The sequence below is a fragment of the Phacochoerus africanus genome, chromosome 4 (assembly GCF_016906955.1).
Source record: "Phacochoerus africanus isolate WHEZ1 chromosome 4, ROS_Pafr_v1, whole genome shotgun sequence".
NCBI lineage: Eukaryota > Metazoa > Chordata > Mammalia > Artiodactyla > Suidae > Phacochoerus > Phacochoerus africanus.
This window is the reverse complement of record NC_062547.1, coordinates 77759545-77786692: the sequence shown is the minus strand read 5'-3', so window position 1 is coordinate 77786692 and position 27148 is coordinate 77759545. Positions and strand designations below refer to the sequence as shown.

The 27148-nt window shown below is 58.3% G+C and overlaps 1 protein-coding gene across 4 annotated transcripts; it reads left to right on the top strand.

The window, feature by feature from the left end:
* The first annotated feature begins 1778 nt into the window (after positions 1-1778).
* On the top strand, positions 1779-27128 carry PALM (paralemmin). Of its 4 annotated transcripts, none has more exons than XM_047777813.1 (9): positions 1779-1941; positions 12606-12657; positions 13186-13266; positions 13405-13535; positions 15042-15195; positions 16594-16615; positions 17865-17927; positions 20324-20455; positions 25098-27128. In XM_047777813.1, the coding sequence occupies exons 1-9, from the start codon at positions 1937-1939 to the stop codon at positions 25622-25624; spliced, it is 1167 nt and encodes a 388-aa protein (XP_047633769.1). In that variant the 5' UTR covers positions 1779-1936; the 3' UTR covers positions 25625-27128. The 4 variants fall into 4 exon arrangements, with proteins under 4 accessions (XP_047633769.1, XP_047633773.1, XP_047633772.1 ...); XM_047777814.1 differs by having other exon boundaries at positions 1786-1941; positions 17868-17927; XM_047777817.1 differs by lacking the exon at positions 20324-20455 and having other exon boundaries at positions 17868-17927.
* Positions 27129-27148: the final 20 nt, after the last annotated feature.

The window sequence follows — 27148 nt, the reverse complement described above, 5'->3', positions numbered from 1 at the left end:
TAGTTCTGATTTGATCCCTAACCTGGGAACTTACATATGCCATGGGTGCGGTCCTAAACAAAAAAAAAGAAAAAAAAAGAAAGAAATAGACTGAGTGTCCCACAGCAACTCGGAGCTGACCAGGGACTGGAACCCACGCCCCCAGATGTTTCTAAGGCTTTTTGTTTGTTCTGTGTTTGCTAATTTATCTCATTGTTTTCCTGCTAAATGGGTGTACATTCATTGTAAGGGTGGGGGGCAAAGGCCTGTGAAGGAGAGGCAGCCATGTCCTCGCCCCTCAGTCTGGGGCACATCCTGCTCCAAGATCATCCAAGGCTGTTTCCCTTTACATGCCCATTTCCTGAGCGCAGGCTGAGCAGAACCATTCTACAAAAACCCTAAGGGGTTTGGAAGACCCTCCCTCTCTGTCCCAAGGCCCCACTGAAGAAGTATGATCAGGGCCTGGGGATGGGGGCAGGGGCCAGGGTCTTTCAGAGAATATGGTGGTGGAGACAGGTCCTTCCTCTCTCCGGGTCCTTGGGGTCCATATGGTGATACGTGCAGCACGAAGAGCTCGACAGACCCCAGGGAATGGAGGAGACTGAGGTGCCTCTTTCTGCTACCGGCAACCTGCTCCCCACGGGGTCTCGTCCAGGCCCCTACCCTGGGGACCCCCACCTCTGGCCCAGGTGGGGCCTCGCCCTGAACTCCAGCCTGGGGGTGCAGCTGCCCAATGCCCCTTGTCATCTCCCAGCCCCCTTCACGTGAGGATGTCTTTCCAGGGCTCAGGCTGCAGACAAGGACCCTGTCATCCCACATCCCAGCCCATGGCAATCCTATGGCCTCCCCCTCCAAGAGCCATCCAGAATCCACCTGGTTCTCAACCTGGAGCAGCCTCCGCCATATACCTGGGGTTCCCAGCTCACCTTCTTCTGGCCTCCAAGCGCCCCCCCCCCAACTCCTTTGCCCTACTTCATCCACTCCCCACCTGGCAATGGGAGTGGCCTTCACATACACACACCAGTTAACCCCTCTCCTGCTCTAAACTCTGCTGTGGCTCCCCAGTGCTCTCAAGATAAAATGTGAGTTCTCCCTGCCCCCTCCCCGACAACCTCACTCACTCTGACCACACAGCCCTGTCTGCTCCGTGGCAGCTGTGGGGGAGATTTGAGTCCTTAATCCTCACCCAACTGTAGGACCAGGCCCAGAGCCCAGCCAGTGCTCAGAAAACCAGCAATTGCTGTTATTATGCCTCCTCGAACAGGTCTGGCTCAGTCCCTTTTGCGCTCATGGTGTCTGCGCCTGGATGTCCTTCTCCAGACATACACTCCCGCAGATGGTCTGCACGACCTTCTGTCTGCGGCAGAGCCGTGCGCCCCTCGGAGTGGCCTTCCGGACCTCCCCGGGGTTTTGTCTCTATCTGCTCTCTCTCTGAACCAGGAGCCGCGGAGGGGCGGGATGGCTGGCGGGTCCCGTCTGGGTCCCAGGCAGACGCCAAGACTGGCGTGGCCTGAGATCAGCCCCGTGCGGAGTGATCGGAATGAATCGGAAAGGAATGAATGGGCCGGGCAGCCTGGGGAGGAGGCGCCGCCCTGGCCGGAGGTTCCGGCGGGGCAGGCGGGACGGCGCCCGGTGTCGGAGGCGTGGCGGCGGCGGCCGGCAGGAGGCGCAGCGCGGGAGGCAGCGAGAGGCGGGGAGCCGGCGGGAGGGGGCGCGAGCGAAACGCGGCGGCGGCGGCGGCGGCGGCGGCGGCGGCGGCGCGCGCGCCCAGCCCACCCCCCGCGCCCGCCGCCGCGCGGACAATAAACAGCCGCGCGCGGGGCGATGCCCGCGCCGGTGCCGCCGCCCCCGCGCCGCACAGACCAGGCCACCAGGCCTTAGCCCGCCGGCCGCCGGAGCTCCCGCGCGCCTCCGCGCCCCCGCCCGGCCTCGCGGACGCACAGACCTCGGCGGGGAAATGGAGTGAGTAGGCACGCTCGGGCTGGGGGCGCTGGGGAGGCTGGGGCCCTGGCTCTTGCCAGCCACTGGGGCGTCGCGGCCCCAGCGCAGGAGGGAGATGGCGGGGGCCTCCGGGACCCCCGCTCGGCCATGGAGGGACTCGGGCTGGGCCGTACCAGCCCTGAGGCCTCCCTGGCAGCCCACGGGCTCACCGGGACTCCGGCGGCGGTGGCTGGGGGCAGCCCGGGACGTGCGTGCGGGGGGATGGGGGTGCTGTGTCTCCGCCCTCGCCATGCCTGCGCCCCCTGAGCAGGCCGCAGCCCTCCTCCACCTGTGGGTCCCCCGGGCGGCGCCCTGGGCGATGGGGCGACCCCTCCCCATTGCACCGCCTAGCCTTGAGCTCACTCCCCGACCCCCAGCCGGAGCTCGCTGCGCCCTGCGCCCTGGACGCGCACCGGCCAGCCCTCCGTCGCGGGCTGCCTTCCCCACGGGCCTTAAGTGCTGCCCCGAGCTCCAGCCGTCAGAAGTCCCAGGTTTCCGCGGAACTCGAGGTCTTTTCTCCAGACTTCGGGGTCTGGGATGCGTGTGACACCAGAGCTCCAGCTGCTTTCTAACGGGGAGCTTGGGTCTCATCCCCTCCAAGGGAGAGTGTACCCAAGGCGGGGCCCCAAATGGTGTAGCCGAGAGCCGGCTGCCCGCGTGTGAATGGGATGGGCGTCCTGGGTCTGGGGGCTTGGATGAGGAGCGTATGGGAAGGCAGCGGGGCGGGGGGCGGGGTCTTGCACAAGCAGGTGCCCAGTAAGTGTGCGTGGTCATTTCCCTCCCTGGCGTTAGGGAGTCCCCCACGCCCCTACTCCCACAGGTGGGCGCTGCAAGGTTGTGGGGTGTATTTACATGGGCAGAGGGTGGGATAGGGGGTATTCGGTGTCCCCGCAGCCCACCTACCCTGTCCCAAGGCCAGCAGCTGCCCCCGTCTGGGCTAGGTCCCCACCCTGTATGGCCCATCTTGCCTGGCCCGGACTTGGAGGTACCGCCAGCCCACCCAGCTCACTCCCCTTCCCTTCCCACTGGGCGTGTTTTCTGAGCCTGCAACTTTCCTCCAGGGATTCACCCATGGCCCGCCGCACCCTCAGCGGGGTGGGAGCCCCCCACCTGCCTTCCCCGGGAAGGCTACACCCTGTGTCCTCTGCTTTTGAAAAGCCAGACAAAAGCCCAGCCCGCTCCCCACACCAGCCCGGGAGCCCAGCCAGGGGCTCAGGGGAGCCAGGGCCCAGACCTGTCTGCTGCGTCCCCCCCCACACTTGTTTATCTGCTCTTCTCCCTGGGCCCAAGGGGAGCCTCGGCTTCCTGGCAGCAGGCCCTGGGCAGGGTGTGGCTGTGGGGAGGGGGCTGCCTAGGGGGAGGAGGGGTGAAAAGGGAGGAAACGCCCACTCAGAGCAGAGGAAAGAGATAGTCTGGATGGACCCCATTGTTTCCTTTCCCACCAGCCCTTTCATTCTCAGAGGGGATACTGAGGCCCAGAGAGGGACAGCTACCACCCCGGGGGGCACACAGCCCAAGAGGCCCCCCCCAACCCCTGTGCTTGCTGCCCTGCCCCCAGGCCTTCATGGTCATGGATCAGCTGTGCCCTCCCACCCCCACCCCCATTAGGCAGATCACTGGCTTTTCTGGGTGCAGATTTGGGACTGGAATAGCCGAAAGCCTGTCCCCAGCGCCTGGGTGATGATGGGTGGGGAGAGGCTCCATCTGGTGCTGCCTGAAGTGAACACCTGCCCCTGCCTGGCTCTTCGTCCTTTTCCATGAGGACCGAAGCAACAGCCGCTAGAACATAATCATTTATCTCCTTCCATTTCCATGGATTTTACCACCAGAGTCATGGGAGATGGTGGCGGCTTACGGTGGTGCTGGAAAATTTCTTGTAAAAATACACTTAGGAATTCCACAAATTTTCGTTCAGTTAAGGATTAAACAAATTTTCATTGATTTAAGAATTAAAAGGTGTTCCCTTGTGGTGCAGCAGGTTCAGGAACCTGAGTTGTGACTACAGAAGCTTGGGTCGCTGCTGTAGCTCGGGTTCAGTCCCTGGCCCAGGAACTTCCACATGCCGTGGGTGCGGCCAGTGACTGACAGTGAGGTGATGGGGGACGTGGGTGGCGCTCTAAAGGTGGGGCGAGGATGGGGCGTGGTGGCTAACAGAACTGGGTGCACGTCGATATGTGGCCCCAGGTGGGAGGTGAGGTGCTGCTCCTCTAGGAGCCCCAGGCTCTGGCTGGTAAAATAAAGGTTTTTGGCTGGGGGTGGCCATTCTCAGATGCTCGAACCCCTACCCTGGGTGAGGGCGAGGCTGGGATGGCCCCCCCATCCCACCCCTCGGGAGCAGGAGAGCAGAACTGGGTCAGGACCTTCCCTTCCCAGATTCCTTCCTGCCTGGAGGCCTGGACCACTTCAAGTAGAAAGTCTCAATTGGGTGCTAACAGGGTCCTTAACGTTTTTCACACTTGCTTATCTCCCTTTTTAATGAGATGCAAAACCAGTTAAAAGGCAGCAGGATCTAGTGCTAATTGAATTTAATAACAAGTTTTTATTTTCATTGTGTCTATTTTTTTTATGGCCACACCCACGGCATGTAGCAGTTCCCCTGCCAGGGATTGAATCAGAGCTGCAGCTGTGGCTCATACCCCAGCTGTGGCAAGGTCAGATCCTTTAAGCTACTGCATGTGGCTGGGGATTGAACCTGAGCCTTTGCAGCTACCCAAACCACTGCAGTCAGGTTCTTAACCCACCGAGCCGCAGTGGCAACTGCATTTTTTTTTTTTTTAATGTTTTTACTCTGATGTTTGTGGCCAGACTTTCTGGTTGTCTCAGGCTTGGTAACAATGTAACATTTCATTGGATTTGAAGGGAGGAAATGCTGGGGTCATGCTGAAGGAGGGACAGAAACAGGGAAAGTAGTTTGAGAAGTGCAGGCATAATTTATTTACTTATCAATCAATGAGCACTTCTTGTGTACTGGGCCAATCATTGAGCACTTCTTGTATATTGGGCCCTTTTCTGAGAGCTTTGTCCATGTGGAGATGCTTGGTCCTTAAAACGCCCCCGTGAGGTGGGGAAACTGAGGCACAGAAGGTGACACAACGTGCCCGACGCCACACAACGGGAAAGGGGTGGTACTAGCATTTGCTCCTGGGCCATCCTCTCAGCTGCCAGGGTGGAGGCTGGGGCAAGGGCCTTGGTACCTTCCTGTGTCCAGGGGCTGTGGGCTCTGGGGGAGGGGTTCCCAGGTGTCCTCACATCAGGACTGGACAATCTGCTGATGTGGTCTGGGCTCCTGGTGGCACCTGCCCCCTGCACCCACCCCCAGACCCCTTCTGTGACTGCTGATTCAGGAGTGGGCATGGAGAGGGGGCGTCTTCGCTCCCATGACTGTGGTCACGCCCCTCCTCTTCTCCCACCTCCCTCTTCTCATCTGGTGAGCGAGTGGAGTCATGAGCTCACCCAGCCCCCTCCTGGGCTGGGTGCAGCCAGGGGAGGGTGGGTGCTGAATGGATTGGGCCAGTAAGGACCACCCACAGGGGTCCTGCCCCGCTCCCCCCCCCCCGGGGGGGAGGCCATCCATCATCAAGTTTCTTGAGATTTGATGCAAGAAAATGGGTTAATTTTCTTTAAAAAAATCCCATCTTCTCTTGGCAAGTCTTGGACCTATTCCTGCCATTCCTTCTCTATGCAGGAAGCCTGTCATCTGTTTCTTTAGGAAATACTCCTTGCTGACCACCCTTGTCCTATGCAGAATCAGAGGGGTCTGGGTGAGCCCATGGAGGGTTTCCTTTGAGGTGTGAGACCTTTTTCTGTTCTCTTCTGTCATGGACCTTTTCTGTGAAAGATATGTGAGGGTATATACCCAGGTAGGCAGATGGGTGTACCTGGTGGAGAGACTGGTCTGTGTAAAGGCCCAGAGGTGGGAAACATTTGGGGAAAAAGGAGTGTTCTCTGGTTTGTTCTCCTGGGGCTGGGTCCTCCTGGGCCTACAGGTTCCAGAGGGGGAGCCACAGGGAGCCACGGATGGTGTCTGAGCAGGGGATGAGTGACGTTCTGACCCAGGCACCAGAAAGAAGCTGATGGGCGAGGGCAGGAAAAGCAAGTCTGGACTCGGCCTGGATGGGTACAGCAGGAGAGCTTGTGGAGAAGGGCCGGAGCTGGGGAGGGGTGGTGGGGCTCAGTGTCTGGGTGGTGTACACCCAACTTCAGGCCTTTGTGGTGGTCAGAATGGCCTACCAGATGGCCCGGTGCCCAGATGTGCTGGGGGCTAGAGGAGCCTGGCTGTGTTTCAGAGGGGCTCTCCGTGTGGCGTGAGCTGGCTGAGTGGAGGTCCTGGTGTCTGAGGAGGGCTGACCTGGGCTGCGGTGTCTGTCTCCTGCCCAGGGGGTTTCAGGCATGACTCAGTGCGAGACCCAGCCCCTTGCTGGGACAGTCTGGACCTGGCCAGGTGTTGGAAGGGGAGTCCAGGGCCCTATGGTGGGCCAACAGATGAGGACCAGACTGGCTGGGTGATAGTCACCACACAGACAGAAGGGGATGGTGGGACAGAACAGGGCTGGGAGCCCAGCCTGCATGAGGGGAGGGCCGAGGGCTGGGTGGGGAACTTCTAGTAACAGCAGGCAGGGAGTGGGCAGGTGATGCCCTGAGCAGTTTGTGTGCAGGTCCTCTGACAGTGGAGAGCCTTGTGGTGGGGCTGGCAGGGCCTTGCGATGCCCTGTGGAGTGGGCAGGATCCAGTGCTGGTCCCCGCACAGCTGCGGTGAGAGGGTCAGCATTTCTACTGTCTATACACATATATTTATTCTTATCAGCTATTTTGACATATTCATACACCACACGATCCATCTGTTTAAAGTGTACAATTCAGAGTTCCCTGGTGGCGCATCCAGTTAAGGATCCAGCACTGTCACTGCTGTGGCTCTGGTTGCAGCTGTGGCACAGATTCGACCCCTGGCCTGGGAATTTCCACATGATGAGGGCACGGCCAAATCAATAAATAAAGTGTAGGATTCACTGGGTTTCATTATATCCACAAAGTAGTGCAACCATCACATCTGTCCAATTCCAGAACATCTCATCTCCCCAAAAGAAACTCCGTCACCATGAGCAGTCACCCCCAGCCCCTGACAACCAGGAACCTACCCTCTGTCTGTGGATGTGCATCAGTTCTGGACGTTTCCCATCCAGGGAATCCCACACTGTATGTCCTTCTGTGTCTGCCTCTCTCACTGAGCATCGTGGTCTCCAGGTCCGTCCACGTGGTAGCGAGTGTCAGGGCTTCTCTCCTTTTCAGGCTGAGTGATGCTCCTGTGTGTGAAGGGACCACACTGTTTATCCATCATCTATTGAGGGGCATTTGGGCTGCTTTAGATATTAATTTGTAAGTCACTTCCAAGGTGATTGGGGCTTGTACCTTGTCCTCTCTTGGAGGTGGGGAGCCCAGGTCCAGTTTTAGATCAATGTAAGATGCAGAGTGAGGTTCTTTTAAAAAAAGAACTGGTCATAGGATAGATAGTCATGGGGGTGGCAGAAGTGGGACAGGGGTTGGGGAACCCTTAGGTGAGGGCCTTTTCTGGAAATGGAAGGACCCTAATTGACTCGCTGGCCCAGGGGACATTTATTGAGTACCTGTTGTGTACTGTGTGCTGGGGACACCAGCAGGGACAAAAAGAGACAATTATTGTCCTCGTGGGGAAATAAAATAGGTAAAATGATTACATGTTTCCTGGTGGTGAGGGCTGGGGGGTGCCAGGGTTCATTGGGAGGTCAGAGGAAGCCTGGGAGAGGAGGTAGCATCTGAAGAGAGGCCTGAGGGAGCGCGTGGCTCTATGGAGATGGTGTCCGAGGCAGAGGACAGTCCGTGCAAAGGTCCTGAGGTGGGATCGTCTGCAACAAGGTGACCAGAGCTGAGTGAGGGTCTTTGCGGCTGGCCTCTGCAGCTGGAGAAGGCCTGTCAGTGCCTGCAGGCATGCCCCACCACCTTCCTGTTGTGAGGGCCCAGGGCAGGGTCCAGTTCTGCCCCTCCCCAGCCCAGGTTAATAGGCAACAGTTTTGCTCCCTGGGATATGTGGCGTGCTCCGACCTTGTTCTCTGCCTTAAACCTCTAGAAAGTCCACGCCTCATGGGCTGTTCACTTCACCAGTGATAGCAGTGGCCCCGGGGGCCCACCTGTGCTGAGTGCTGAGGGGCCTGGAGAAGGCGGAGGAGGGGAGGAGACACAGGAAGGCTTCCTGAAAGAGGCGACTGTATCTGAGCTGGGCTTGGAGGTGGAGGAGAGAAAGGGGAAGATTGGGAACTTCAGCATGAGGGGTGAACCACAGGGGCCTGAATGGCTGCTGAGAGGCTGAGGTTCATTCAGGGTGACTGGGCTGTGGGTGGCTCTGGAGCAGAGAAGGTGCTGGCACTTAGGAGGGACAAAGGCTGGGGCTGGAACCGCTTCCCCAATTCCATCCCCCACCCAATGGGGGAAGGGGACGCTGGGCTCCCTCTCACCCCCCACCCCTGCTGCGCATGACTGCCTCCCCCCCCCCCATGGCCAAAGTCGTTGTCAGCTGTTTCCTTTCAATTAGCACAGGAATGTTCCAGTGCTGGGCTCCACGCCTGCCTGGGCCGGGACCCCCTCATTCAGGCTAGAGCTGCCGGGGCGTGGGCTCTGGAAGGACAAGTGTGACCCCCGCCTCTCGCCCCCGACCTCCTGCCCGGCCCCTCCTGCCCGCTGGGTGACCGTGGGCCGCTTGCGTAACCTCTCCGGGCCTTTAAAAAATAAACGCCCGCAAAGCTGAGGCCTGGCCCGCTGGGTTTGGGTCTCTTAGCTCATCTCCTGGAGCAGGATTATCTCACGCGCTTGCAGCCGACGCCCTCGCCGAGTCCTGAGCCGCCCACAAGGCTGCTCTAGCCCAGAATTTGCTACAAGCGCCGTAAAAATAATCGCGCGAGGACCAGACGCCTGCGCGTGCTGATGGTGGGCGTCCTGGCTAAGGGCAGGTCCCCCTACCAGCCGCTGCGAGCTGTGGCCCATCTCCCAGCGTCACTCAGAGAGGCTAGTGACTTGCTCCGGGTTACACAGCCGGCGGGGGCAGCTGCCCTGCAGCTCTAAACCCTCCCCTTGCATTTTAGTTAAAACTCGGCTGTGGCTTCTGCGCCCAGTTTGTAAAATCTTTTGTCCTCTGGCCTTTGCTTCACTCACTGAGCCCGAGTGATTGTCCCAACCACCCCACTGACCAACCCGGCCCCGGCCAGCTCCGGGAGACCCTGCACTCCTGCAGTGCCCCCTCACTTCCCCTCAGCCTGCCTGCCTGCCTGGGTCCAAGTACCCGCTTCACCATTTAGATGCTTCAGTTCATTCATTGCTAAAACAGCCATAACCATCCCTAAGACCCTCTTAGGGTCTTCAGGAGACTGGACGCTTAGCCAATGTTCGCAGACCCCTTTCCTCCCCAGATTCAGTTTCCCCTTCTGTAAAGGGGCTGAGATCCGCCCGCAAAAATGGTGAGCTCGGGGAAGGAGTTCCTATTGTATTGCTGTTTTATATTAGGGTTCCATCGTCCTATTTAGTTTTCCTTTTTGGATTTATGATGCTGGGCCTTATCTTGGCTTGACCTTGGCTGCCTCGCGCTAAGGGCGGGTCTAGACCCTTCCTGGATAGAAGCCCCTCCCTGGGCTGGCGCTCCTACAACCAAAAAGGAAAGCCCTCCCGCTCCCTGCAGCTGGGGTGGGGTAGACCCCTTACCCTTCCAAATACTAGCCTGTTTAGGCGGCCCCTGAGGCCCAGGGCAGGAAGCCCCTCAGCCCCCCAGAGCCGGGCTGGGGGCGGGAGATGCTTGGCGCCGGCCCCACCCCCGCGCGCCTGCGGGCCTAGGCGTTGCCATGGGGATGGCGCGGTTGCCAGGGCGACCGCCTCCCGTGGGCCCCGCCATCCATCACCCAGGGCGGCAGCGCCTGGGGCTGGGTGGGCTGGGGCGGCTCTGGCGCCCCCCGGGCTTGGGGAGGGGTACCTTTGGGGGACAGGAAGTCTGCGCCCCTCAGGCTGTGACAGCGACCCTGATGGGGAGGGATGGAAATTCTCTTCCTGGGCCGGCCTGACCTTCCCCTGACCTGGCTTGGCCGCCCCAGTGAGGACATTGCCTGCCTTGTCTCCAGTCTGGCAAGCTGGCCTTAGGGCTATCCCTGCGTTCCTGTGTCTGCCCTGAATGGCCACATGCCCACCAGGGTGCAGACCCAGCATTAGGGGGCTTGGTCACTCTGTCTCCTGTGACCCTGTTTGCACTGGGGTCTCAGCTGTTATGCTCCTTCCCAAACTCTGCCTCCTTCGTGGATGGGTCGCTGGTGGCCATACTGGAGCTGGGAAAAGGGAAGGCCTGTGGCATAGTCTGGAACTAGGCAGTTGTTGTTTGAATCCACTTCCTAGCTGTATGATTTTGGGCAAGTGATTCACTTCCTCTGGACCTCAGTTTCCAGCTATGGGAAGAGCCTATCAGGCAGAGGGAACATCAAGTGCAAAGGCCCTGAGACAGGAAGGAACTTGGTACAGTGCAGGCACAGCCAGGAGGTCCTGGTGGCCGGAACAGAGTGAGCTAGAGGGATAGCAGAGGGCATGAGAGCTGAGAGGTGGATGGAAGCTGGGCTAGGCTGGACTTGTGGTTTCTTTCAAGGCGTAATGGGAGCCAGAGGACTTGAGAGGGGGAGAGCGACTAGTTTGGATGCTTGTTTAGAGAAGCAGGCTCTAGTTATGGACTCTCAGAGGACAGGGAGGTGGCAGGTGATGGTAGAGGCTTGGACTGGGGTGGGAAATACGGGGTTTGCAAGAAGTGAGGCCTGGGTCTGTGTGGGGAGTACCAGGGGTGGCACACTATACAGATCACACAGGGTCATGCGGAAGATCCAGAAATCTACCTGGTCTGGCCCTAAAGGGCATTGGAGCTGGATAGCTGGATCAAGCCTTTCTTGAACTCCAACTGGCTGAACCCAGCCTCTCTGAGGAAAGAGAGAAGGAAGCTGCAGAGGGTGCAGCTGCTGCTGGGCCCCTGGGAGGCACAGATGGGGCAGGTGCTGCCTGACAGGAAGGGAGGAGCTGGGTGGGGTCACCTGGCTGGGGCGTGGGAGCAAGATGACTTCGCAGGTCTCAGCGAGGCCAGGAAACTGAACCCGAGTGGGGCAGGCAGATGGGACACTGCAGCCCAGAACAGATCTCCACTGAGCAGCCGCCTGAGAGTGGCAGGGGCCTGGGTTGGGGTAGACCCAGCACACTATGTCACTTTAGGCCCATTTCTCTTCTGAACCACAGGGGGAGGGGCGGTGTAGTGGGAGGGTCTAAAGCTGGGCTGTGCAGATGGGGAAACGGAGGCCCAGAGGGGCAGAGGGTCTTTGGAGATCGTAGGCCGGCTCCAGGCCCTGATCCAAGGCCAAGGGGTGGACAGTCTCCAAAGGGTGGTCTGTAATTTCAGTCCTTTTCAAGATAAGGGGCTGGGGACATATGAGCAGCAGGAGGGGGTTCTGGCTCCTACTGCCCAGTTCCCCCTTGTGCCCACCAGGCCCTCTCCCATGATGGCCCTGTGGTCGTTTTGGATTTGAGGAAGATGGTCCAGAAGCCCCCCACTCAGGCTCAAAACCCACTTTTGCATTGACCCAGAAGCCCTGGAAACGTGAGGTCATTACCAGGTATTTCACTCTGCACCTACTGTGTGCAGCTGCCAGGGACCCCGAGGCCAGGAACGGAGGGGGTCCAGTTTCAAAAGCCCCTCCCCCCAGGTGAGGAGGGGGTGCTGGAGAGCAGAGGGAAGGGGCAGGGATGAGGCCTCCTCCTGGATCTGGGTCTCCTGCTGCCCCTGCACCCCTGCAGAAGGCCCCAGATTGTCAGCGGCACGAAGTCCTGTCCCTTTAAGTGCATCTGGCCATGGTGCCCTGTGTCCAGGTCCTGTTGCATCCCAGTTTCAGTCTAAGACTACACTGCATGGGCTTTCCAAAAACATGGACTGGATGAGAAGGAGAGGCTGGGGTTGAGCTTCACCTTGACCCCATTTTTGCTGTGTGTCCTTGGGAGGCTCTCAGCTCTCTCTGGGCCTGTGGGGTCCTGGGAGACTCCAGGGGAGGCCAGGGTGAGAAGCACCAGAAATCCCAGGAAAGCACTGAGAACTTTGCAAGGCCAGGGGGTGGGGGGTAGGGGTCCTTCCTCTTCCTCCTCCTTGTGTCCTTCCCAGGGCTGGAGAACCCTGAGGTTGAGGAGGGGCTGTCTTGGTCAGTCCCTCAGTCTGGGCAGAAGGGTCATAAAGCTTTTCTGGAGACATTCTTCTCCTGGCTTTGATTCCCAGGGAACTACTATGTATTCCTTCAGAGCCCAGCTTCAATGCCCTCTCCTTCCCAAACCCCTCCTAGGTCTCTAGACAGGGACTCACTCCTCCTGTCCCTTGGCCCAGCCCCAAGGGGGTGACAGGAGGGTTTGCTGGGAGAATTAATGAGCTAATAAGGCTGGATGGAGAGGACAGTGCAGCCTCTGAGGGGGGTGGGGAAGGGTTCCACTTTACAGAGGGGAAACTCAGGGAGACCAAATCCCTTGCCTCGCTCACTGAGCAGGAAGATGCAGGGTGGGGATTTGAACTGGATCTGCTGAAAGCAGAGCTGAGGTGGACCCCCGCTTGACCTTTCCTGTCCCCCCAGGATCCTGGCGGCAGAGACCACATCCCAGCAGGAGAGGCTCCAGGCCATCGCAGTGAGTTTGTCCTGCTCCCCAGGACTGTGTGGCCAGTGGGGGGAGGCTGGGGGAACCTGGGCTCTGAGGGGCTCCCCACACCCAGCCTAGGGGCCCTGGGACTCAGAACCTGCTGGCACTTCCCCACAAAATGAAAATATAGAGACCCCTTAGTCCTATATGTGGGCTCTTAGACTGAGAGTCCCTTAGAGCCCCTTGCATGCCCGCCTGCAGTGAGGAACTGAGGCTGGCGTGTAATAGGACCTTGCCCTTATGCTGGAGGCAAGCTGGGGGTAGTGGGGGTCGGGCTGGAAGGGGGGTCAGGTTGGAAGGGTAGGTGGGGGGGCAGGCTGGGGTTCAGGCTGAGGGGAAGGTGGGGGGCAGGCTGGGAGGTAGGTGGAGGGCAGGCTGTGGTGGGGATGTGGGGACAGGTTGGGGGTCCAGTGGGCCAGGTGCGTGCCATCTGTAGAAAAAGCGGGATCCATATGGGTAAAGCTGGGGTGGTTGTGGCGAGGTCTGCACCTGTGCTGACCCATGGTCCGCCCTCAGGAGAAGCGGAGGCGGCAGGCAGAGGTGGAGAACAGGCGCCGGCAGCTGGAGGACGACCGGAGGCAGCTGCAGCACCTGAAGGTCTCTGTGGGACCTGGGCCGGGGAGGGGGCGGCAGCCTCGGCCGGGAGACAGGGTCAGGGAGGGCAGGAGGGCCTAGATGACTCTGATCCCGACCTCAGCTTGGCCCTAACTTTGACCTTGGCCCCCACTGCCCCAGTCTAAAGCGCTGCGGGAACGCTGGCTGCTGGAGGGGACGCCGTCCTCTTCCTCGGAGGGGGACGAGGACATGAGGAAGCAGATGCAGGAGGATGAGCAGAAGGCTAGGCTCCTGGAGGAATCCATCGCCAGGTGGGCGGGGCTCGGGGGCGGGGCTCGGGGGCGGGGCCGCGGGCTGGGCGGTGCTGGGGAAGGGCGCTCGGCAGGCGGGCGGAGGGAGCTTCCCACCAAGGCTGGGGAGCCTGCTTGTGTAACTCCTCCTCCCAACACCCCAGCAGAGCAGGCGTGAGAGGTTGAAGAGTCAGGATGATCTCCGTCTCTGACGCTGGGAGCCGCCCGCCTCCCCGGGGGCTTCCTGGCGCCAGCCCAACTGGCTCTTCCTGGCTAATGGAGGCCCCAGAGGCCCGCGGGGCTGGGCCTGCAGGAAGCCAGGGGAGGGGACAGGCCAGGGAAAGTGACCATCTCCCTGGGCTGGGACAAAAGGCCCCGGAGGAGTTTCCGGGCGGGCGAGAGTCAGCGGGGGTCAGGAGGAGGGAAGTGACGGCCAAAATTCCAACGTCCTTTGGGCCAGGGAAGGCCCCAGAGGCGTGTGCCAGGCCTACAGCACATTGACCCGCTGCCCGGTAGGCACGGGGGCCGGCCGCGCCGTGGGGGCCTGGGGATCCTATCTAGATGGATTTGGTTTGGAAAAAAGTAGTGAGCGTTGCCTGGGACTCCCCTCCTGGGCCTCATTCCCCACCTGTGACCTGTGTACTCAGGTAGAGGCAGACAGGTCTGGGAGAGACAGGAGGGCCTGAGCAGGCTGAGGGGCCCTTGCAGATGGGATGGGAGGTTTCTGGGAATGACCAGCTGCTGGGGGTGGGACAAGGTGGGCTTTTGTCCACCCCACCTTGCTGGGTGCAGCCCTGGGCGGGGGAGGGCCTCCCTTGAGCCCTACCTTGTGGCCCTGAGCCCTACTGTGTGGCTGCCTTTGGAGGAGCCTTGATTTTCCTCCTAGGACAACACCCTCCTCGGGAGGTTCCAACACCTGCATTTTGCCCACTTGTCCTTGCCCTCCAGGCTGACCCCAGCTGTGTCCAGTCTGCTGATCTGGACTTACTTTGTTAGAGGACCACAGACTTGCCCCTTGTCTGTCCTGAGCCTTCAGGAAAATGTCTCCACAGCGCTGAGCACCTTTAATGCCTGCAGCCCAAAGCCTCAGGCGGGTGACGCCTCGGGAGAGATTGAATATGCCAGTTTTGTTTTCACTGTGTTTGTGTGTACTATTATCTTCCAGTAATTGGAAAGGACATGGTTTTTCCAGTTTCCCTGGAGCGATAAAGCTTCCTGTGAAATACATGTATTTGAGTGGGGAAAAAAGAGAGTGTTGGAAGCAAACAGGAGTAAACGGTGACACAGGCAGTGAAGGATCTGGTGGACCCGCCGGCCTGGGTTCAGACCCGGACTCTGCTGCTTGCTGGCACTGCTCCGTGCCTCCCTTTCCCTTCCTGCCAGTGGGAAGGAAAGGAGAACATCTCACAGGGTTGTTAGGAAGCGTCCAAGTCAAGGGGGCCCTTACGGGTCAGGCTGGGAAGTGCTGGGCACCAGAAGTGCCCTGCAGGGTGGTCATCTCCTGTCCCACCCCCACCCCACCCCCAGCCTGGAGAAGGAGATCGAGGAGCTGGAGAACGCGGACACCCTGCCGGCCCCAGTCAAGGAGACCCAGGTGGCCCCCAGCCCTGGCCCTGTGGTCCCCGCCCCTTGCCCTGCCCAGGAGGACCGGAAGGCAGAAGTGGATCTGAATGCTCAGCAGGTAAGAGGGTCCCAGATCCAGAGATCTGTTACAGGTGGCACGTGCAGGTGTCAGCACCTCCTAATCCCAGCCTGGCCACTTCCCAGCTGTGAGACCTGCACACTTTGCTTTGCCTCCCTGGACCTCAGTGTCCCCACCATGCAGGAGTGTCATGGGGGGACATGGGCTTCAGTGGAAGACAGGCGCTTCATGGATAGAGGGTTTGACCTGAACACCACCTGCTTGTCACCCTTCACACAGGTGTCACCTGTCTAGCTCTCTCAGCAGCCCCTTCAGGTGGGAGCAGTGTCTGTTTGATGGAAGACAAAACTGAGGCCCAGAGAGGTTGAGAGTCCAGCTGAAGGCCACACAGCTAAAGAGTGGTCTTTACTGGACTCAGCTGTTGATTCTAGGGTGTGATATTTATACCAGGCTGAGATGACACCAGATCCTGGAGCTCTGGGCCCTAAGCTTGTGGTTGCCACAGTAGGTTAACACAGATTGAGGGGTCTCTCAACCACCTTTGCTGTCCTCAGGACTCAAGGGGCCTGTGGGACACACCTCCTCTTTCCCCACCGTTGTTACTGCCATCCCAGATGAGCTGTATCCGAGGGTATCCCTCAGTTTAACCTATAGACCTGCCCACACTGCTTGTCAAGGCTTGGTTGGGGCAGACTGGGAGGGTGCAGACCAGGCCCTGGGCTCCCTGAGCTGTTGCTGTGTGGGCAGCCTGGCATGTATCAGGCAACTGCAGACATAGCACGGGGTCTGATTCATGGGAGGGTTGGGTGGGCTTCCCAAAGAAAAAGGGTTTTGAAGGCTGAGTAGGAAGGAGTTCACCAGGCATGGACTCAAGTTGAGAGGGGACTTTCAGTGAGGTTGACTGAGGACAGACTGTGCTAGTGTGGTCTTTGCCCTCATGATGCCCACCTCCTGGGGGAAGACTGGCACTGACTGGGTAAATAATGTGCTAACCCGAGGGACCACCACAGGATGGGGGCAGGGAGCTGAGTGCAGAGCCAGCCAAGTGGATATCTGGGAAGGGACTTCCAAGTGGAAGGACATCACACACAAATGGTGTTCGGGGAAGAGTGAGGAGGCGAGGGAGGCCAACCAGGGCTAGGAAGAGGGGGAAGAGGCCGGTAGGCAGGGCTCGGCAGACAGAGAGCTCTGGGGGTCATCAGGAAAGGTTGGACTTTGTCTCCAGCGCTGGGAGTCCCAGGAGGCTTCTGTGCAGGCAGGGACGGTTCTGGCTGTCACAGGCCTTGGCGGGGTGGGGTATGGTCCAGGAGGAGACAGTACCTGTCATGGGATCACTGCTGAGCCAGGCCCTTCCCAGGCTCCTGCCTTGACGGGTGGGACCCTGGCCAGCGGAAGCTGGCACTGGCACGCCTGACCCCTCTCTGTTCTTTCTTGCAGACCCCCGTGGGCACGCCCAAAGGTACGTCTTGAGAAGGGCTGGACCGGGCCCTGACGCCCTCTGGTGGCCATAACGGGACTGGCAGGCAGGGGTGACTTTAAGGTGTGACAGATGTAGCGAATAACAGCTCCTATTGTCCTTGTTCTAGGAGAGCCCCGGCTTTGAGCCCAGTTCCCCTCAACATCACTCATCTAATTTTCACAATGTCTCTGGTATGGGATTGCTGCAGCACCCCTTTACAAATGAGGAAGCAGGCTTCCAGGGGCGTGTCTGCTTGAGGTCTTAGCGCAGTCCTGGGTTTATCCTGTGCACACGGGGTGCCTGCCTTGGCCAGCCCTGTCCCTGTTCCATGCCCACTTCTTCTGGGCTCCAGGGCTGGTGGGTGGGACTTGGTTTTCCTCTGTGTAAAATGGGGTCAGTGGGAATGAGAAATCAAAGTCCTGGCCATCTGGAGATCTTGCACCATTTAAAAGGACCAAGGTCCCATGCACACAGATGCAGAAGGCTGTTGTCCAAGAAACACAAAAAAAGCCCAGGAAGGAGTTCTCATTGTGGCCCAGTGGGTTACGAACCCGACTAGTATCCATGAGGATGCGAGTTCGATCCCTGGCCTCAATCAGTGGGTTAAGAATCCGGGGTTGCCTTGAGCTGTGGTGTAGGTCGCAGATACGGCTCAGATCCTGCTTTACTGTGGTGTAAGCTGGCAGCTATAGCTTCGATTCAACCTCTAGCCTGGGAACTTCCATATGCCTTGGGTGTGGCTCTAAAGAAAAAAAAACATTTAGCTATAACTATAGCCGTTTATTAAATAGGTTTTTAAGTACATTATACTTATTTAACATTAGCTATATTTTAAAATATATATTCAGCATGTCTATTTCTGCATGGAAAGCATGGAAGGAGGGCCCCCAGCCAGGACTGGAGGTGGTGGCCAAAAGTGTCTTTGGCCTGATTTGTCATGTGTTAATTATTCATGAGGAGAGAGTGTCTTCTTGTCTTACTGTGGAATTAAAAATTAATAATCAAAAAAAAAATCCACACAGGCCTCTCAGGGATTTTGTGAAAATCATTTGGGCCAAAAGACGGGAGTGGACTGTGGGGCTGGAGTGTTTCCTTAGGGGGGAAGACTTCCATGTGTCTTTGGAGTCTGGGCATGCACATGTGTGTGGAGGGGTCCAGCTGTATGCATGTGCTAGGGGGAGGGTCCGGGTATCTGGGTGGGTGTCTGGGGGTGTCTCTCCTCTGAATCCATCTCTCCCCTTCCCCCCAGCAGAAAAGCGAATCTCCAACACCCCCATGAGGATGGTCGAAGGCTCCACCATGATGAAGGCAGGTGGGTTGGCCCCCAGGCTGGGGCCCGCGTCCAGCCACTGTCCTGGGCTAAGTGTCAGCCCTGGGGAGCCTGGTGGGACGAGGGATGAGGTCAGATGCAGTGTGCCTTGGGCAGCTGGGGGTTGTGGTTTTGGGGGTGGCAGCTAGATCTAGATAGCAGCTCTGAGCCTGGGTGGGGCTAGGCATTCACTTCTGCTTTGGCACCGCTGTCACCAGCTGGCCCAGCTTCCCCAAGAAGATGGGCCCCCTAGCATGGCGGCTCTAACTCTATGCCCACTCCTGGCTTCCATCCCCTTAACCTCTTGGGGACTGGTGAGGGTGGACACAGGCTTGCACACGCTCGCTACAAATCTTCCCTCCTTCACCATCCTTGGGCCTGCCCAGGATAGGGAGTGAGCGCCCTGTCCCTGGAGGTGACCAAGCAGGGCAGAGTCGGAATAAGTGCTCGGCGTTCTGCAAGGTGGTGTTCAAATCTCTACTTGATCCCAGGACTGCAGGCACCTGGAGGGTGGGATTGTATTGGCCCCGTGCCCAGACCCCAGCACAAACCCAATCCTGAAAGTGATAAGAAGTCATTAAAAATGGCAGAAGCTTGCTGCTGCTGTTATTGGTGTAGGCTGGGGGGTAGGAAACCAGGAAGGGAAAGACCAGGATGTGACCACACTCAGGGAGGGAGGGGGTGGCAGGGGCCCAGGGTCTCCTGCCTGGTGCAGGTGGAGTTTTGTTCCAGGAGGAAGGAGGTGGAGGGTAGCATTTCCCAGAGCAGGTGGGGGCACCTTCAGGGCCTCAGTGCCAGTTAGAGTAACCCTGGCCAGCACTGAGCCAGAGGCCCCCATGTGTCCACCCAGCCTGTGACCTTGAGCCAGGCACAATCTACCCAACTGTATGTCCAACGGCAGGGTGTTAGGCTATGTATGGACATGGGGTTACATAGCTTTCACTCACTCACTCACTTGGTCACTCACGTGCTTGTGGAACACCTCTGTGTGCCAGGCTGAGGGGCATAGTGTGGGAGAGCCGGTGCTCCAATGGGGGCTGAAGCCTGGGCAGTTAAGTTACAGAGAAAATAAGGCAGAGTGTGGCACCCTGGAGGGGATTCAAACTTTAATCAGAGGGCTAAGGGGAGGCGTCACTTAGGAGGTGACAGTTGAGCAAGACATGCAGACTGGGGAGAAGGCGCACAGGTAGGGGGCACTGCCTCTGCAAAGGGCCTGAGTCCGCACCGGGTCTGGACTGTGCTGGGCGGGTGTGAGGAACTGTGGGGAGGCCCGTGTCGGTGGCTGCAGTGAAACGAGTGAGGGGCAGAGGGAGGAGGTGAGCATGGGGAGTGGACACGGCAGGGCAGGGGCTGTGGGCAGAGCAGGGATGCGCCCACTTGGTGCTCATGGGCGCCCTCTGGTGGTTCTAGGAGAGCAGGCCGTGGGTGGCGTAGGGAGCCGGGGCAGAGCGGTCTGCGCTGGTCAGGGACAGGGTGCAGAATGGTGGCGGTGGTGGGGGTGGCGGCGGGGGGCGTGAAATGAAAGAGTGAAGGAAATGGTGGGGCATATGGCCTGGGAGGATGGTGGGGGGGTGCTGCGTGTGACAGAGGCGGGGGAGGGATGGCGGAAGATGGGGAGGAATAGTGGGGGTGATGCAACTCTCCCCCAGCAGGGGCTGTGGAGGGGCGAACAGTGGGCAGGTGCTGAGTGTTCTGAAGGCAGCACCCCAGGATTTGCTGATGAACGAGGAGGGGTGTGGGTGGGGCGGTGAGAGAGGAGGGAAAAGGGAGGTGTTCTTGCTAGAAGTAGGAAGACCCAGGAGGGACAGGTGGGGAGGGGTCTTGGAAGTGGTGATGTGGGGTCCTGGTAGGACCCAAAGCGGAGGCGTGGAGGCAGGGCTGGGGGAGTAGGGGGGCTGGGCTCACTGCTAGGATTCAGTCTCCATGTGGTGTTTGCCAAGCAGATGTCTTTAGAGGCAGGGGAGATGCTGGCTGTTGAGCTGTGGCCCTGAGGGGTGACGGCCCTTCCTTTCCAGAGGGCACCATCCCTCAGGCAGTGAAGCAGATTAGAATACCACACATCAGTAGTCAGAGAATGTGCGATCCAGGACATGGGCAAGTGCCCGAGTGCCCACCCACAGGAGAATTAGGCTGGAGGGGGAAAGCATGCCTCTGCTTGAAAGGGTTTAAGCCTTTGCAGATGAGGTGGGTGGCCAGGTGGGCCTTGATGCTGAGTGTAGGAGTACACCCCCGACACCCGCGGCGCTGGGGAGCCACGGAAGGTTGCTGAGCGGGGGAGGGCCACCAGGGCACCCACTGCTTGGCTCTGCGCTGCCAGCTCCCCTCCCTGGCTTGGCTGCAGCCTGGCGGGGGGCACATGGGCAGGGGGGCCTCGGTGTGACCGGTGCCTCTCGTGCCAGCCATGTACTCGGTGGAGATCACAGTGGAGAAGGACAAGGTGACAGGGGAGACCCGGGTGCTGTCCAGCGCCACCGTGCTCCCCCGGGAGCATCCCCCCCAGGGCATCAAGGTCTACGAGGACGAGACCAAAGGTACGTGCCTCTGCCCCACCCACTCCCCGCTCCCACCCCACCATAGCCTGATGCCTCTGGTTTGACTCAGAGCCAGAGGCTAGGCTGCTAAACCTGCGTGGGACTTGCCCTGTCCTGGGTGCTTCCTTGCCAGCTCTTCAATCCCCACCTCGCAGATATCTCACTGAAATCATGACCATTGTGACAAAGGCTACAAAACACCCCAGAGATGTGTAGGGGACAAGGAGAGGGTCCAGCGGGGCAGGGAGGGGGCAGGAGGCTCCATGGAGGAGGTGAGCAGGTGCACGCTGGGTGTGGGGGAGCCGCGTCTGGGTGAGGACACAACACGTGCAAAGGCCCTGAGGTGGGGTTGAGTTTGCTGGGCTTGGGGTGCAGAGAAGAGCCGGTGGGGCTGATGCAGACTGGGGGTGGATAGAGGTGGCAGGGTTTGTGGTGCGGAACTCTGGTTTGCTTTTAGGGTTCCCTCTGGCAGGTGGGAGGGGGGCAGGCTGGACACGGGAGAAGGTAGAAGCTCCAGAATACCTGCCTCACTCTCTATAGAATTCACAGAATGTAAAAGTCACTTTTTTTTTTTTCTAAACTAAGAAAACCTTTCCTTTAAAGCATAAAATCCATCAGTATTTAGACAGCAGTTTTATAAACTTCATGGCACTTAAACTTTTGCTTACTTTTGGCATGACTTGTAGGAGAGGGGAAGTTTGGGGCAATGTTTGCTATAATGCTAGGAAAAGAAACAAACCCATCTTAGTAATGATGGTGTTTTTTGGGTTTTTTTTTGTTTGTGTTTGTTTTTTTGCTGCACCTGGGGCATGTGGAAGTTCCAAGGACAGGGTTTGAACCCGTGCCTCCACAGCTGCACCACCAGGGAACTTCCAGTAAAGACAATGTTATGAGAAGATGCTAGGGAGTTCCCGGGTGGCTCAGTGGGTTAATGACCTAGCATTGTACTGCAGTGGCTTGGGTTTGATCCCTGGTCTAGGAACTTCCACGTGCTGCGGGCACAGCCAAAAAAAAAAAAAAAGACATTAAAAAAAAAAAGGAGGCATTCCAGTTCTGCCTCAGTGGAAATGAATCCGACTAGCATCCATGAGGATGCAGGTTCGATCCCTGTCTCACTTAATGGGTGAAAGATCTGGTGTTGCCATGAGCTATGGTGTAGGTTGCAGATGTGGCTTGGATCTGGTGTTGCTGTGGCTATGGCATAGGCTGGTGGATATAGCTCTAATTTGACCCCTAGCCTCCATATGCCACAGGTTGCAGCCCTAAAAAGACAAAAACAAAAAGTACATTTGAGGAGTTGCCATTGTGGCTCAGTGGGTTAAGAACCTGACTAGTATCCATGAGGATATGGGTTCAACTCCTGGCCTGGCTCAGTGGATTAAGGATATGGCATTGCCATGAGCCGTGGAGTAGGTCACAGACAAGGCTCAGATCCGGCATTGCAATGGCTGTGGCATAGGCTGGCAGCTACAGCTCCATTTTGACCCCTAGCCTGGGAACTTCCATATGCTGCAGTTGAGACCTCCCCCCCCCCCAAAAAGAAAACGTACATTTGAAATCAAGGCAAATGTTTCCTTTCTTTAGGACTTGGGGACCTGAGACCTGATCCCTTGAGGTTAGCATAAAATCAGCACAGCTCAGCAAGTTCCCGTCATGGCTCAGTGGTAACAAACCCGACTAGTATCCATGAGGACATGGGTTCAATCCCTGGCCTTGCTCAGTGGGTTAAGGATCCATTGTTGCTTTGACTGTGGTGTAGGCTGGCTCCTACAGCTCCGATTTAACCACTAGCCTGGGAACTCGCATGGGCCTCAGGTCTGGCCCTAAAAAAAGACAAAAAAAAAAATTAGCACAGCTCAGCCTCAGGGACCATTAGCAAGTCTGTAAATGCTGCCCCCATGAGAAGATGGAATTTGGAGATAAAGGATTCAGGACACCCATACAACTCAGTGAGTTTTAGAATATTTACCACGTACCTGATTCCAGAACATTTCTGTTCCCCAAATAGAAACCGTATCACTCCCTGTCCCCACCATGACAACCAGGAACCCACTCTCTGTGTCTGTGGATGTGCCTTTTGTTTCGCATCCATGGAATCCCACACTCTGTGGCCTTTTGTGTCTGCTTCTCTCGCTGAGCATCACATTGTCCAGGTTCATCCATGCTTACAGTTTATGGCTGAGTAATACTCCAGCATGTGCATGGACTGCACTTTGTTTAATTCCAGTCATCAGTTGACGGATGTTTGGGATAGTTCCACATTTTCGTTGCATGCTACACAAGTTTTTGTGTGGGCGTATGTTTTCATTTCTCTTGGGTGATACCTAGGAGTGGAACTGCAGGTCATGGCTTATGTTTCACCATCTGGGGAATTGCTGGGGTGTGTTCTGCAGTGGCTGTGCCATTTTATCTTCCCACCAGCCAGGCTTGAGGGGTCCAGTTTTTCCACATCCTCAACAACCCTTATCATGGACCATTTAAAAATTATGGGTTGCCATCCCAGTGGGTGTGAAGTGGTGTCTCACTGTGGTTTTGTGTTCTTAGAGGTTGTTCAAGTCTCTGGGATGTCCAGGATGCTGTTAAAGGGGTCCTGTCACAGCCCTGCTCTGCAGTGGTTTGGGGTGTCTATCCAAGTGGAATCCCAGCTTCAGCCCTTACGTAACACTGTGGGGTTCTGGGCAAGTCCCAGTGCCCTGTCTCCTGGGAAGGGATGACCACACAGGGCCAAAGGGCAGAGGAAATGCCCATGTTCACAGATGGTCCTCACCTGGGCCACTGAGCCTGGCCCAACCCCTGGCCTGGCCCAACCCCTGGGGATTCAGGACCTGCCAGACTGGACTCTGGTTGCTTAGCAATGAGAAGGTGATCTGTTTCCATGGCAGCCAAGGGGTCGGATTCCTACCTCGGGGCAGTGGCCAGTGGGAAATCCCTAGCTGGGTTCTGAGTCCCGGAAACACACTCCGCCCACTGGGCCTCCAGCCCAAAGTCACTGCATGGCCTTGAAGCGTGAACACCCATCCTTAGGGCTTTGGAAACTGAGAATGAAAGCATTTTCCTTCTGGCCAGAAGCCAGAAACCAGAGCTCTGACCCTTGGCCAGGGAGGAGGTGAGTCTCTGGGGCGCCTGGTGTGTCCCCTGCCTCTTCCTCAAGCAGCTGGACAGTTGTGTTTCTAGAAGGAGTTTGCAGAGCTGTGATCTGGAGCTGGCATCAGGCCACAGCCGTGACCCCTCCCAGGAGCTGAAGTCTGGTCTTTAGAGGCTGCAACGCAGGTTAGAAAATGATGGGTCAGAGAAACATAGATGATGAAAGCTGGAGATGGAGTTCTCGTGGCGGTGCAGTGGTTAACGAATCCGACTAGGAACCATGAGGTTGTGGGTTCGATCCCTGGCTTTGCTCAGTGGGTTTAGGATCTGGGGTTGCCGTGAGCTGTGGTGTAGGTTGCAGACGTGGCTCGGATCCCGAGTTGCTGTGGCTCAGGTGTAGGCCGGCGGCTACAGCTCCAATTTGACCCCTAGCCTGGGAACCTCCATATGCTGCGGGAAGCAGCCCTAGAAAAAAAGACCAAAAAAAAAAAAGACAAAAAAAGAAAGAAAGAAAGAAAGAAAAAAAAAGAAACCTGGGGAGACTGGGCAAATACACTTAACAAGCTTGCATGCACGTGGAAAACTCTGCCCAATGGGAAACATACATTCTTTCCAACCATAGGTGGAGCATTTTCAGAAAGTGACGGGGTGCTTTTACAAGGTTGTGTCTTAGTCTGTGTTCCTGGACCACAGTCTCCCACTCCCCCCAGTTTAAAAACACTTCTCTGGAGTTCCCACTGTGGGAAAGTGGGTTAATGATCCAGCTTGTCTCTGTGGAGGTGCTGGTTCAATCCCTGGCCAGGTGCAGTGGGTTAAAGATCCAGCATTGCCACAGTGGTGGCGTTGGTCACAGCTCTGGCTTGGATTAGATGCTTGGCCTGGGAACTGCCATATGCTGCGAGGATATCCAAAAAAGAAAAAAAACAAAATCTAAAAGAAGAGGCAGTCAATCAAAATGGAAATGATATTTACACTGGAAAGAATGACATAATACAGTCCTTGAACAGCAACCAACATGTATAGCCTTTGGGGTATTTACCCGAAAAACAGAGACGAGTGAATAAACGAAACTCTTAAGATCATCTGCACGGACTCCAGGAAGGAGGAAATCAGGATCCGAACAAATCCACATGAAGGGAAACATGCCTAGACTGGGAGAAAGATCATGGTCCAGACCCAGCCAGCTGTGTGACCCTGGGCTAGTACTTCCCATCTCTCTCTGAACTCCATTTTCTTTGGAATGGAAAAACAAACAAACCAGACCTACTTTGCATGGTGATCATGGGGGAACAAGTCAGCTGGAGAATACAGAAATGCTTCAAAACACCAGAAAATCCCAATTCAGCTATTCCTTCTTGTTTCTAACATATACTTCGGTGCCTATAAAACTTCCCCTGTGCACCGATTTGGGTCCACAGATCTCAGTAAGAGCTTTAATGGTCACTGGGCTCCAAAGGGGTAATTTTAGTTTATGGTTCCCCTTTAGCCTAGAGGTGACTCCGCCTTGCCAGGCCTTCCCTGTCTGGGAACCACCTCACCCTGTCTTTCTCCCCACCAGTGGTCCATGCAGTGGATGGCACTGCTGAGAATGGAATTCACCCGCTGAGCTCCTCTGAGGTGGACGAACTCATCCACAAGGCAGACGAGGTCACGCTGAGCGAGGCGGGGTCGGCGGCTGCACCGGAGACCCGGGGACCGTCGGAGGAGGTGGTCCGGACCACGCCCTCCAGGCGGGAGATCACAGGTGTTCAGGCCCAGCCGGGTGAGGCCACTTCCGGCCCGCCGGGCATCCAGCCTGGACAGGAGCCCCCAGTCACCATGATCTTCATGGGCTACCAGAACGTGGAGGATGAGGCGGAGACCCAGAAGGTACTGGGCTTGCAGGACACGATCACCGCGGAGCTGGTGGTCATTGAGGACGCTGCTGAGCCCAAGGAGCCCGCCCCACCCAATGGCAGTGCGGCCGAGCCCCTGGCCACCGAGGGCTCCAGGGAGGAGAACCAGGTGGGGCCTGAGGCCCCTGCCAGCGATCCCCAGGACCTGGACATGAAGAAGCAGCGCTGTAAATGCTGTTCCATAATGTGAGCTGCCCGGCCCCCTGACCCCGGCCCTGCCCTCCGTACCAGACACCCACAGCCCGCCTTCCCGGCGCCTGCCCACCCTCCACCCACAGTCACGGGCCCAGGACATGCTGTGTTGTCACACGTTCCTCCTGAGTTTTCTTTCACTGGAAAGAGAGGGACAGGGGTTCCCCATCCCATCACCCCCCCACACACCCCCAAGCCACTGAGCCGTGCACCCACGCCTGGTAGGAGAGACACGGACACACCCGCTTCTCCCCAAACGAGGGCCCTCCCCATGTCACCGTGTCACGGCAGCTTCACAGATGCGGCTCTCGCCCATGGCGGTCCTGGCTGGTGTGACCTGGGGCCTCGTCGCAGCCCCCAACCAGCCCACCACCCTCTGGGCCTCCTGCCTGTGCCTTCCTGCCACCTCCAATGAGGTCCCTGAGGGGTCCCCCGCCGGAGGGGATCCTGGGAGCCAGGGGTTCTGGGGGCGTAGCCCCGGAGGTGGGGTCCTTGGCCGAGGTCCCCGGTCTTTATCTCAGGCAGCAGAGCAGAGGCTTGCCTCCAGGGGCGGGGCTCAAGGTCTTGGAATGCAGTCGGAACCCCCCTCGGCCCCGCCCCCCCCCCCCCCGCCCCGCCTGATGGGCCCCTCTCTCCACGCCCTCTCTGAGCGCAGGCGGTGGATGATGGAGCCTGGAGACGCGCCCCCAACGCGGGAGGGTTGTGACACCCCCCCCACCCCTACCCCCCCGGGCTGGGCCGGGAGTCTTGAGCCTCCTGCACGAGGCTGGGCCATGTGAGCCCCTGTTCCTGAGCTCCCAATCCCACTGGGCCCTCCTTCCTCCTGGTGCTAATTCAGGGACCCTGGGGGAGCGCCATGGCCCCCTTCCCCAGCCTGCTTGAACCGGGGTCCTGGGTCCTGCCAACCCTACCCCAGAGACGAGGCCCACCGCCAGCTCTGCTGGGCTTGGCGAGTTCCAGGTGGTGGAGAGGGTCACCTGGCCCGGGGCGGGGAGTTTCCCCGGGTGGCAGCCGGAGACCCCCATTGGCTGCGCAGCCTGATGTGTGCCTGCCCCCCATCACTGGAAGGGGCGAGGGCACCCCTCCCAGGGGCGGCTGACACCCGGATGTGCACGTCTCCGTGGCTGCAGCCACACCCAAGAGGCCCGTTGGCGCACGCAAGCGTTCGCAGACCCTCTCCCGCGTGGGCCGTGATGAGCAGGCCCCACCCTCGGAGCCTGTAGTGCCCAGAACCCAGGCCACGCCCGCCTTCCTAGGGTGGGTGCGGGGGCCCGCCCTGGACCGCAGCCTGGGTCCCCGTCTCAGCCCCGCCCCTGGGCGGCTGGGGGAGAGGCCTCTCGGAAGTGCCCCTGCGCGGTGGCCGTGGCCCCCCCCTAGTCCGCCCCCGTCCTCGAGCTGTGAGCCTCCGCTGAAGTGCCCTTGCCGCCCCTATGCTTTCGATGTGTGACGAGGCCCCGTGTTCCCGACTTTCCCAGAGAAGCGAATAAACAGTGTGAACAGCCCTAGGGCCTGGAGTTCTTGG

Coding starts and splice junctions, on each gene's coding strand:
- PALM (XM_047777813.1), top strand. Junction 13,267..13,404: donor GGCAGCTGCAGCACCTGAAG/GTCTCTGTGGGA, acceptor CCACTGCCCCAG/TCTAAAGCGCTGCGGGAACG. Junction 15,196..16,593: donor TGGATCTGAATGCTCAGCAG/GTAAGAGGGTCC, acceptor TCTTTCTTGCAG/ACCCCCGTGGGCACGCCCAA.